Genomic DNA, 11,603 nt, shown 5'->3' with positions numbered 1-11,603 from the left:
ACTCCTTTCTCTTCACTGTAAGGCTAGATGGGTGCCGCTGGTGTACCCAGACAGAGGTGGGAGGGCCTGTCTCTATGGTGCCCAGCTGGTTCACATAGTCAGTGTGTTGAGTCCACTAACCCCCGCCCCCCCTGGCTCTTTCTATGTGCAGTGAGGGACAGAGCTTTCACGGAGCGCCCCACACCCGAACATCATGATGAGGCTTCTGCTAGTGACCATAGGGAAACGCTCAGAATGGGTCCACATTCACTGCTGGGATGTTTGTCCCTCCCCTCCCTCCGAGAGAGAGAGAGAGAGAGAGAGAGAGAGAGAGAGAGAGAGAGAGAGAGAGAGAGGGGAACTGGAAACATTGAGCTAGAGGTTCTGCAGGGAGAGGCCATAAATGGGTTACAGGTGGGCTCAGGTATGGCTCTCCTTGCCCTGGGGTGATGACAGGCCCCTCCCTGCCTCCTGCATATCCCCTGGTTCAAGGGCAAAGATTCCCATTTCTGAGTGTTCCATGATGGCAGGGAAACCACAGTGGGGACCCAGGCACGTGGGAGGCAGGGTATGTCCCTGGTTGGCAGCCAATAAAATTATGCTCAGTGGCCTTTCTAATGATGCAGGAAAACGCGAGTAAAATTTTTTGTGTGTTTTGTTAATCCTCACCTGAGGATATTTTTTTCACTGATTTTTTGAGAGAGTGGAAGAGAGGGGTGTATGTGTGTGTGTGGGAGAGAGAGAGAGAGAGAGAGAGAGAGAGAGAGAGAGAGATCCCCACACATGTCCTGACTGGGGCCAGGGATTGAACCTGCAACCCAGCAACGTGCTCTTGACCAGGAATCAAACCCAAGGCCCTTGGTGCTTGGGCCGACGCTCTAACCACTGAGAACACTGGCCAGGGCTCAAGTAAACATTTTTAAAAGAATATTAAAAGTAGCAGATACAGTCTAACCCACAGGCTCTGAGCGTGCATGTGCTGGGAGAGGGAGCGCTCTGGCCTCACTTTAGCATCCACAGGTGAGAATATTAATGTCAGGAGGCCCAGATACCAATTGCCCTGGCCCAGCTGCACTCCTGGGTCCCGTGGCTCATTTCCTCCCCAGCTGTGGCCAAGATGGGGCCTTTGCTCCCTCAAAAGCTGGTGTGCTGGAGGTGGAGCCTGTCTCCTCGGGTGCTTGGTCATCCTCCCCTGCCTCTCTGTCTGAGGGTGTCACTTCCTTCCTTCTGGCCCCAGTGCTTCAGGATGGCCCTGTCCCCATGGCTCTCCTGCTCTCTCAGGGGATGAGTTCTCCTCCCCCTGTGGGCTTCAGGTGTGTCCTTTGACACCTGAGAAGGTTGGTGCCCCAGACCAGGTGGTCCCCAGGCCTAGAGAGCCCGTCTGGGATTGCACAGCTGGAGAGGAGCAGAGCTGGGACTGCCCTGCAAGGCTGGCAACTCCTAAAGGGATGTTGGAACCTGCCAGGCCTCTTACAGGCCACAGGCCTCCATGTGGGATAGCAGGGGAGAAGCACCCACGGGCCTTGGCCCGAGTTCCAAGGAGCAGGGATGGGTGGGAGACGGGTCGCTTTTCTGCCCTATCCCTTCGACTGTGGGGAGGGCAGCAGTTCTGCCTTGACCTTGTATACCAGGATGGGCCCCTACCCCGCCCTCCTCCCTGCACCTCACCTCCAGGATGCTGTATGAGGCCAGGGTCCAGTGCCCAACACTGGGCCTCACTTTGCTCAGTCTACCTGGCCCAGCTCTGTCCTCCAGTCAACAGGACCCTGTGCCCGAAGCTTTGCCGGGCAGATGAGGGTGGGTGAGGCCAGCATGGCCCGCCTCCTTGGGGGATGGCAGGGATGCCCGTCTCCAGCTGTGCAATCCCAGACAGGCTCTCCAAAGGACCACCAGGTGAAAACAAGCCTGGATCCATCTTGAATGAGACAGACGGCCGTCTCTCTGGGCCACAGCTTACAGTGGCCGAGATGGGGTGGCTTCCGGGAGCTTTGGACCCTCCCTGCCCCCATGCTTGTCCTCCAGAGTATGACAGGGGTTCCCTGGGAGGAGCTGAACTCACAAGAACCTTGGGTCCCCTGAGTCCTGGGCTGGCTGGTATCATAGAACAAAAGAGGCCATTTGGAGAGGAGAATAAGTCACTGACCTGGTATAAATGGGGGAAACGAATAAAAATGCCTATAGGTGAAGATGGCTGCCTTGTTTCCATAGCAACGGGGCTGGATTCGGAGGGTCCCTGGCCCAGGTTCACAGACTGGGAAAGTGAGAGGTTCTGCAACTCTGACTTTGAAGTTCCTGCTCCCGTGCCTCTCAGGCCAGTGAGTCACAGGGACCGACTGAGTCATTTCCAGCCACCTGCCATCGTGAGAGACCTGCAGTTCCTGGATACAGAAGGTTCCACAGCCTCCGGGCGTGGGAGGTGGGCACCGGGCCTCGAAGGACACTGTTTTTGGCTCCATTTGGTGGAAATGTTTTCCACGTGTTTCCCCGTGTTTACAGAGCTGAGGGCAGGGGATGCAGCCTGTGGCCAAGGAAACTGGCTTGGCGGGTCTGTTCCAATGGCACGTCCAGGTGGAGACAGTGGCTGGAGGAGGAGGTGTGCAGCAGAAGCCCACGTCACAGGGTGGGGTGCTCAGTGGTCGGGGGAGCCAGAGGGTGCCTGCTGACATGGGACTCCTGGAGGTGAGTGTAGGCTCCGGCTGCCTGCACCCTGAGCCCCTCTGCCGGCACCGGGCCCACACTGAGCCGCATGAGCATTGGTTTTCCAATTCATGGTTCTGCGTCCGGCTGGTCAGGGCTGTGGCAGGGTTGGCAGCAGGGCTCACTTCTTGGCAGGGAAGGCCTGGCTGAGGTGGGCATGTTGCTGCCGTTGTACTTCCTAGTCCAGCTGCTCCTTCCTGGCCACCTGGGAACGGGGCAGGAACGGTCTTAGGCCTCCCAGAGCTCTGTCACAGGAAGCACTGGGAGGCCACGGTCCATGGCTCCCCCAGGAGGTGACATGCATGGGACTGAAACATCGGCAGACACACAGGGGCACGCAGGCTCACCTCATCAGGTACATCCACCCATCCTAGGGACCCACAGTGGACAGACCCCCTTCCATTCAGGCCATGAATGTACTCAGAGTGATAAGGAAATAAGTTCTCCTGAGCTCATAAATTCAGCAGACGTGGCTTGGTGGGTCAGGGACACTAACTTGGGGGTAACACGGGGCAGTCACTTTACCTTTCGGGGTCTCAGTTTCCTTATCTGTAGAACGTAGCTGTCTCTGACAGCTTGGAGCCTGTGGGCCAGCCCTGGCAGGCATGTCTTTGCCTGTGTGTATACATGTGTGTGTACATGTGTGTGTGTGTGTGGGTGGGCAGCACAGCTACATTTCCAAGGCTCTGTCACACTGTCACCACCTTGTCCTCACATGACACTCTCTCCTCCTGCCTGAAGGACAGGTGCAGGCGCTACAACTGCCACCTGCCAGGCACAGTCTGGACACTTCACAGGCCTCGACCTCAGACTGAGGGACTGTCCTCACCACCCCTCCTCACGGGCAGGCAGTAGAGGCAGAGCAGGTGGCAACTGCCCCAGAAACCTGCTCCGCCTCTCAGTGAGCTGGAGCTCCTGGGTGTCAGTCTGGAGAACCCCTGCTGGAGGGGTGTGTTGCAGGACACCGGGCTTTCCCCACCCCTCCCCTCCCCTCCTCTGCCCTCCACCCAGCCCCACCTGCTCCTCCAGCACTTGGGACTCCAGGGCCTGCTTGGCCTCCACAGCCAGGTCTTGCTGGTGCTGGGCAGCCAGCTCCTGGGGCTGCTGGGCTTGGGCCTGCTCCAGCTCCGCTCTCTGGACCTGGGTGAGAACTTAGACACCTCACTGCTGCCCGCTTGCCCTTGGGGCCACTATTCCTTTGTCCAGGCCTCTGCTACCCGCTGCCCTCTGCTGGGGGGTGGGCCCCAGTCTAGATCGGCAAGCAGATTTGGGCCTCATCTGAGCTAGAGCCCAGCCCACAGGCCGGCAGGGTGGACCTTACATCTGCTTTAATGGCATCCTGGTTTCTGCTTGTCTGGACTGGGGTTCTGCAGGCGTCATAGGCTGAATCTTGCTGCCTCCCACCTGCTTGTAAATTCCTCGTCTGGGGTGGAGAGTCTGCCCAGTGGTGGAAAGGGAGATCCCCCCAACACATGCAGGGGAGCTGTGCTTCCCCACACCTCCCTTTTTGGTTTAGGTGCTGGCTCACGAGGCCCCCGACCGTCCCACCACTCCCAGGTGTGACCCAGCAGACACTCCTGTGCGTGCACACCTGTATGTGTGTCCTGAGTCAGGCAGGGTGGCCCACCGTCCTGGGACCCACACCACCTGGATACCCCCTGTCCTGGGCCCACGCCCAAGGCTGGGGTACGCAGAGCTGCGCCGGCCCTGCTGACCTGTAGGTGCTGATCCTGCCTCAGGGCCCTGTCCACTTGGAGGTGCAGGCTGCTCAGGGGCTGGTCCAGTGGCTCCTTGGCCCCCGCCGTGTCCCCTTCCCTGCTCAGCGGGTCCCTCTCTCTCTGCAAGAGCAGAGCCTGTAGTGGCTGCTGGGGGAGTGTGGCCTGCACTTCGGGGAGCATGTGGGTACCTCTGGGAAGGGCTCTGGGTCCCATGAGCACTGGCTTGGTGGGGCAGGGCGCTGCCCTGGGCCAGGACCCCGAGCCCCACCCAGGGCCATTGGCATTTGAACGAGGGTGAAACAGAGAAGCAGTGTTGGTGGGAAGGTCAGTGGGGCTCCATTTGCCCCTGTGGATGACCCCTTTGGAGGAAGGACCTGACCCCGGACGTGCCTCTTGGGTGCTGCTGGGGATGGTCTCTGGCCTTGCAGTCCTAGCAGCAGCTGGGCAGCATCAGAGCCCAGGCCCTCTCTCCAAACCAGGCCTGCCCACTGCCCACTGTGCCCAGTCCTGCTGCAGCCCCAGTCGGTCCTCCCTTCAGGGTCTGGGCTCTCAGGGGCCTGCTACAGAGGAGCAGCCTCAGGGCGAGACTATGGGGTCAGTGTTCAAAAGCAAGGATTCCTTCTTCTTCAGGACTGAGAAAAACAGCCCCTCCACTGAAAAGGAAGTCCTGTTTCTTTAAAATCCCAGTGACAGCCCTGGCAGTGCATGTGAAACAGAGAAACATGAGGTCCAAAATAAACAAACGGCCACGGCCGGGCTTCCCCTCCTGAGACACCAATAAAGGGTTTATGGGTTTGCGGCCCCTCGCAGCTGACCTCCTGGAACTCATTAGCTGTTCCTCCCCTCCCCCACGGGGCGGTGCCACAGCCGGGCTAGTGCTCAGCCCCCCAGGAGCCCCTGGAGTGGCCGTGAGTCCCCCGCTTCCCCAGCTCAGCAGCTCAGCGCTGGCCCACCCTTCAGAAGTGACAGGATCCTGGTGACTGTACCCAGCTGGCCGACCCTCCTTCCTGGGCGGGCAGGTGGCCTGGTGTGGACAAGCTGGCCAGTGGTTGTCATGCCTGTGCTGGCCTGCTGGTCTCTGTGCCCTGATCCAGACCCCAATCCTATCCCCAGGGTCCCTTCCCCGCACTGACTTGGCCACTCCCCTCTGGAAAACCCTCCTGTCGTCCCTGAGTCCGCCTCAGCTGAACAGGACCTGAATGGGACATGGGACAGATACTCTCCCAGGGGCTCCAGGCCCAGCAGTCCCCCTCCCCCCACAGGGCCCCACTGCTCCCTCAGGAGGCGTGTGGTCAGTGTCCACATAGCTGTCACATACACCCTCCAACCCGTGGGGACCATGGCTGTTCCTGGTTCTGCCTCTGCTCCTGACACAACTAACTCTTTCCCTCCTGCCTGAGGTGGTGGCAGCCTTCACCTTGTCTCTGGCCCTGACCTTTCCTTTTCTCCCCTCTCTGATGTTTGCATGCCCCCTGGCATCTTTCTCCTTCAGAGTCTGAGAGCCTGGGGCACCTGTCTCCTCGCTGCTCCTTCCACCAGTGATGCTAAGCCTGGCCACTGTGGTCCCCCTGGTCCTTTTGCCCTTGGGCCACACTGCCCAGACCAGACAAGCCCGCCCCAGCAGGAAGCCAGTCTTTATAGGTCTTGGTGAGCAGGTGACACAGTGACAAGCCCAGGGGTTCACTGGACCCGAGGAGGCCCTTGCACAGTCTGTGGGGGTGCCACTTACCACGGCCTCCACCAGCCCTCTGAGCAGCCCAGCCTGGGACAGCCATGAGTGACAGACACCTGGTTCCCTTTGCATAGGTGAGCCCAGGCTGAATGCCCTTCCGGAGCCCTGCCTGGGGCCAGGGCTGCAAGGGGAAGGATGACAGCGTGTGGATGTCTGTGCCCAGGTGGCAGCTGTGTGTTCCTGAGCCCCTCCTCTGTCTGTGTCCGCATACCACTCTAGATCCCTGTGCTGGGGGACAGGCAAGACCCTCTGCCTAGACGTGCTCACAGAGACTCTCAGCCATGACCTGCCAGGCCCCCAGGGCAGTAGGACACATGCCCAGCCTCACCTGACCCCAGCGAGGGACCCTGGTGGGGGATCCCCTGACCCTCTCCTAGGGACCACTGTCAGAGCCCATACCAGTGACTGGCGTGCATGCCGCACCACGAGCTCCCCTTGTGGGTGGGAGCCCTTGAGGTGTTGGGAGGCCTTGTGTCCCTGCAGGATGTGCCCCTTCATGCACTGTGCCCCCAATCCCTGCGTCCTGAGCTGCTGCCTCTGAAGTACCCGGGTAGACAGAGGCTACGTGGACCAGGCTCTCGGGTGGTCCTGGTCCAGGGAATCCCTGCGTGTGCGCTCCCTCCTCCGATTTCTGCTCTGTCAGCCGGGCACTGAATGGTGTCTGGACACCTGGACCTCTGTTCATGCCCAGGGGCTGATTCTGTGAAGGGATGCAGGGCCCTGCCTTCTGGGGGCCTCACCTGCCGCAGGGGCCCCCGTGCACTCTCGGCCTCCTGGCACCTGTGCTCCAGGCTGGCGACCTGCTCCAGCCGCCGACTCCTCTGGGCCAGGCCCTGGCTGTGCCTCCTGCTCTCATGCAGGGCCCGGTGCAGTGCGTCCAGTTGCTCCTGGGGAGGGGGGCACAGGGTGTCTGCCCAGGCCTGCTGCAGGTCGCTGGGAGGTGAGGAGGCGAGAGGAGGCCAAGTACACTGTGCACACCTGGGCCGCCTGAGATGTAGCCGTGGGAACTGGAAAGGAGGCCTTGTGGGCCCGGTGTGGGCAGAGGCTCCGCTGGCAGGTTCTGTGCTGTGGCCAGAGTGGCCTCAAGACACAACCAGTGTCCCTCACCTGCTTCCAGACTTGGAATGAAGACCAGAGTCACCCCAAGTCACGGAGCCTGTTGGACTCAGCCCACCCCCTCTACCACCTGCTCCCCTGCCCCAGGGCCCTGCCCTCACCGCCCAGAGTCCTGCTCAGCCCTGCAGCCCCACCAGCCTCACTGAGTCCCCCACCGACGCCACCCACACCAGGTCTCTCTCCTGTGACAGCAGCCTTGCCCCCTCACCCCTCTGCTCTGAGCCCTCACAAGGAGAACCTGGCCCCTGGGCCCCGAGCCGGCCTGCAGTGGGGCCTGGAGATTTCTGATGAGTTCTATGCAGACTCCATTGTTGGAAACTTGAGGTTGGCATGTGACCAGCATGGCTTCATGAGGTTGGGCCAGTCTCTAGTTTTTGAATTTTCCCCTGTGTTCTGTGCGAGAAGTGGCCAGTGTCTCTGGTCCTCTGACTCTGTGGTGGACAGGAGGCGACTTGGATGTGAGTGGGGGAGTAAACGGATATGACATGGGACTTTGAGCCTGTAGGGGCCGTGTGGGGGAATGTGGACTCCCAGGCATGGGCTGCTGGGTGGTCCAGGACCCACTAACCCAGACGGAAGGCAGGCGGGGAACATGTCTGGGGGTGAAGGTTCAGAGTTCAGTCTTGAGGGGTGCCCAGGAGTCACTAAACTCAGGGGCAGTGTTTCAGAACCAGGTGGCTCTGGAGGCCAGAGGAGGGGAGGGTGTCCTGGAAGAGGGGAGAAGGAGAGCGAAGGGGTCCTGACAAGTAGACGTCCGGACAGAGAGAAAAAGAGATGGTCAAGCAGGGAAGCCCAGAAAGTCAGCAGAAATTGGGAGGGAGGGGGTGTGGAGAGAGAGGGGCAGGCCTTCTGGAAGCCTGGCTGGGGGAGGGAGAAAGGGCCAACTGAGGGGGTGAAGTGTGAGGGCAAGAGGAAGCCTGGGCACAGAGCCAGGGAGAGGAGCCTGAAGGTGCAGGGACCCCAGTGACCCAGGCAAGCTCTAGTTCGCAGGCCCCAGGGTCCCGGTCTCAGCAAACACCCATCCTCCACAGCGACCACAGCAGTCAGGCCCCAGGGCTGTCAGAGGGGCCATGGTCCATCCTTTCACTTTATTCTCACTAAATGCTGGAGCAGACTCTGGCCGCTCACACAGGAGGGCTGCTCGGAGGAGCCGGGAAGTGACTGGAGGCGGCAGGGTGACCCTGTACACACTTTTTGGGGGGCTGACACTAGTACTTTGAAAAAGGAAAGGGAGGAGGGCAATGCTTGTCCCTAAAATTGTGACGTTTCACCCTCCCTTGCAATTTTGAAAATTATAATTTTCTGTTTGTACACATTTTCCAGTAGAAAAGCAGAGGTTTCCTTCAAACACGGCTTAAATATTTCATGGTGTTTAAAGAGGCCCAGACCACTTATGTGAAACACTGGGCTCCTCTTGTAAGGACTCAGTGCCCATGGAATTAAATTCATTGTAATAGCGAATGGAGCCCAGCCTGTGGCTCTGACCTGGGAGCCAGGCAGGGAAGAGCCGGGCATGGGGCAGGGACACGGGGCTCCCCTCCTGCCCTTGGACCAGGCCCCCAGCCTCAGTTTCCCCATCTGTGCATGGGGTGATGCAATCTCACTGGGTTCTTGTTGGGACCAGGAGAAGGAAGGGAGGGGGCTGTAGGGTGCCACACCCTCTGAGGGCTGTTGTGAAATGAGGGTCTTGTAGAAGGAAGTGTGGAAAATGTCTTGTGCACATACAGGGTGGGGGTCTCATTACACAGCCTGCTTATGCACAGTGAAGAGCAGAGCATGCCACGACCCCCAATCCCCAATCCGTCCTCTGGGCCTTGGAGGTCAGGTCCTCAGCCTGACACCTTTCCAGCCCCTGGGTCACAACGGACCCATTCATTGGTTGGCTGGTTCCGCCCTCTGGCCAGTCCCAGGACACAATGAGCCCCTGAATTGCTCAGATATAAGGGACTTGGCACCAAGTAGTGACAGCTGAACACCTCTGGACTCTACCACCCTGCTGGCCTCTTTGTCCAGCCTGTGCTACCCCTCCTGCTGCCTTAAATCAGTTATAAACATCTTTTCTTTCCTGTAAACTTTGCAATCAGCTTGTTCAGTTTCCTCCAAACATATCACGAACAAATAGACAAAACCAAACCAAGAAAGCAAAGAGCAACCAGCAAACAGCCGACAACCAGGAGCATAAACCCAGATGCCCCCAGAAGCTGACCAAAGGCCCGCACTGCCCAAGCCACGCCCTCTCGCCAGTGAGACCAGATGTGGCGACAAAAGGAGGCACAGACATGGAATTAGTCTTTTGAATTAAAGAAGGAATAAAAACTGAAACTCCTGGAGAATGGGTAAAAAGGAAAAGAATTCATATGAAAAAGCCACGGGTCACCCAGCAAACCTCAATTAGGGAAAACACAGTTCACACTGAATTCTCTTACTAGTGAGAGAGAAAGTCCAAACATAAACACACACTTATTCAATGTCAGAAATCAGAAAAATGACAACCAAAAGAGGATGTTAACAGAGATAAAAGCCGAAATGAGTAAAGTGGACAGAAATAAGAGAAGAGATAAAAGTTGATTCTTTGAAAAGATCAATAAAAGAGATGAACTGTTGGCAAGTTGGATGAGGGGAAATAAATAGAATCTCCGACACCCAGCACAGGCACAGATCTAACTGCAGGTATAACCACACGTCACTATGACGACGGTAAACACATGTGCACTCAACAATATAAGGTGGGTGACTGCCACGTGACAAGAAGAGGCGGCGAACTGAAAATGACAGAGATGGAGAGGCAGTTAAAGCCTATTTAAGATGACAGGAGGGCGCGGTTTGCACGCAAATTCAGACTAACCTTTAAAAAAGCTTACCTCTTAGGCAATTTAGATTATTCCAGGTGAAAGAAAAAGATGGAAAGCTCACCAATTCACTAAATCAAGATAAAACAATCTCAACACAAAAAAAAGCTGATAAAGACAATACTCTAAGGAGACACAAACACAGACATTCTTGACAAAAGTTAGGAACCAGCTGAAAACGTGTGCCCAGGGGTGCCAGGGGCTCCCCAGCTTTGCTTCTAGAACCTGGACTGAGCTCAGGCTGGGCCTGGGGAGCGTTCTCTGGAGAGGTGGGGTGTGCGGCAGGGCTCACACCGGGGCACGTGAGAGCCAGTGGGGTCGGACGTGACAAGCCCGGGTGCCAGGAGGACACTGTGAGCCTTGGAGCGGGAGGCTGGGACCTGGCTCTGATGCAGGGTCATGTGGGTGGGTGATGCGGGCTGTGCATCGCTGATCTAGTGAATCCCCAGGGTAGCCCTGGAAACGGGAGGGGTTTGCACTCAAACAAGAATCTTACTGTTTGCACAGCACGGCCTACCATTTAATTAGAAAAATATGTTTTTAATTAGCTTTCTCTTGACAAACACATTGGCTTATGTGAAATGGAGAAAAACCCAGCCCGGGAACGTGAAAGTTGTCGTGTAGCTTGCAGACCTTGCTCTGGCCCACACCCTCGGTGGCAAACACTGCGGCTGGGTTGGCTGTTTGTCAAAAGGGCCTGGGGCTGCCGGTGATTTAGGTGAGTCTCAATTCCCATCCCATGCCCACTGCAATGGTCAAGAGGTCACAAAATGTGGGAACACTTTCCTCAGAGCTGGAGACCAGAACTTTGAGGGCTCCTGCAAGATGGAGGATAGACACAACCAACCAGCCTGAAAATAGGAGAAATGGTAATTGCCGGAATTCTAGAAAAATTTCACATAATACTGATAGATTTTAGGACACACACTTCAATAAAAAAATGAGGAAATTATTGATCAAGCAGAAAAATTAACATGGATACAGAATATCTGAAGAACCTCAGAAGACCCCCCCCCAGGTCCTGGGAACCCCGGCTCAGAGCCAGGACTGGAGGGGCATCTGACATGGAGGGGAGGCCTCCAGGGATGAGGGTCATGGTGGGTGAGGAACAAGAGGCCTGCAGTCACTATGGCTGTGTCCCCAGAGCAGGGCCCTCGCCCACCCCATTCCTGGAACAGAAAAGCTCTAGTGAGGGCTCCGGACTGCTTTTGCCACCGGCTCCCCATGCCCCACGGCCCCCACGGCTGCCCTTGGGACCTTTCTCTCTGCCTTTCCTTTGGGCCTGAAGTATCTGGACAGGGTCACACCAAGTCCCCAGGAGGTTCCTCTCCACTTCCAACTTTGAGCAAGACCAGACCCCCTTCTTTAAAGACGTGCAGAGGAAAAAAATGATGACGTACGTAGCAATCAACTGTGGTTCAAGAGACAAAGCCAATCTGAGGAATCAGATCTGAGGGTCTCAAATTAAAGAGAACAAAGTGATTGCAAGAAAAGGGAATCCATGTTAGAAAA

At 57.3% G+C, this 11,603-nt stretch overlaps 1 protein-coding gene across 1 annotated transcript in view; it reads right to left on the bottom strand.

The window, feature by feature from the left end:
• Window positions 1-2,797: 2,797 nt before the first annotated feature.
• Window positions 2,798-11,603, bottom strand: part of CROCC2 (ciliary rootlet coiled-coil, rootletin family member 2) — a 55,884-nt gene continuing 47,078 nt past the window's right edge. The window contains 4 exon segments of the mRNA XM_023743372.1: window positions 2,798-2,881; window positions 3,694-3,816; window positions 4,392-4,514; window positions 6,867-7,013. Of these exon segments, the coding sequence (XP_023599140.1) occupies window positions 2,798-2,881; window positions 3,694-3,816; window positions 4,392-4,514; window positions 6,867-7,013 (477 nt within the window).

This window comes from Myotis lucifugus, unplaced genomic scaffold, assembly GCF_000147115.1.
Source record: "Myotis lucifugus unplaced genomic scaffold, Myoluc2.0 scaffold_5, whole genome shotgun sequence".
NCBI classification, from domain to species: Eukaryota; Metazoa; Chordata; class Mammalia; order Chiroptera; family Vespertilionidae; genus Myotis; species Myotis lucifugus.
This window is presented reverse-complemented; position numbering and strand designations above follow the sequence as displayed.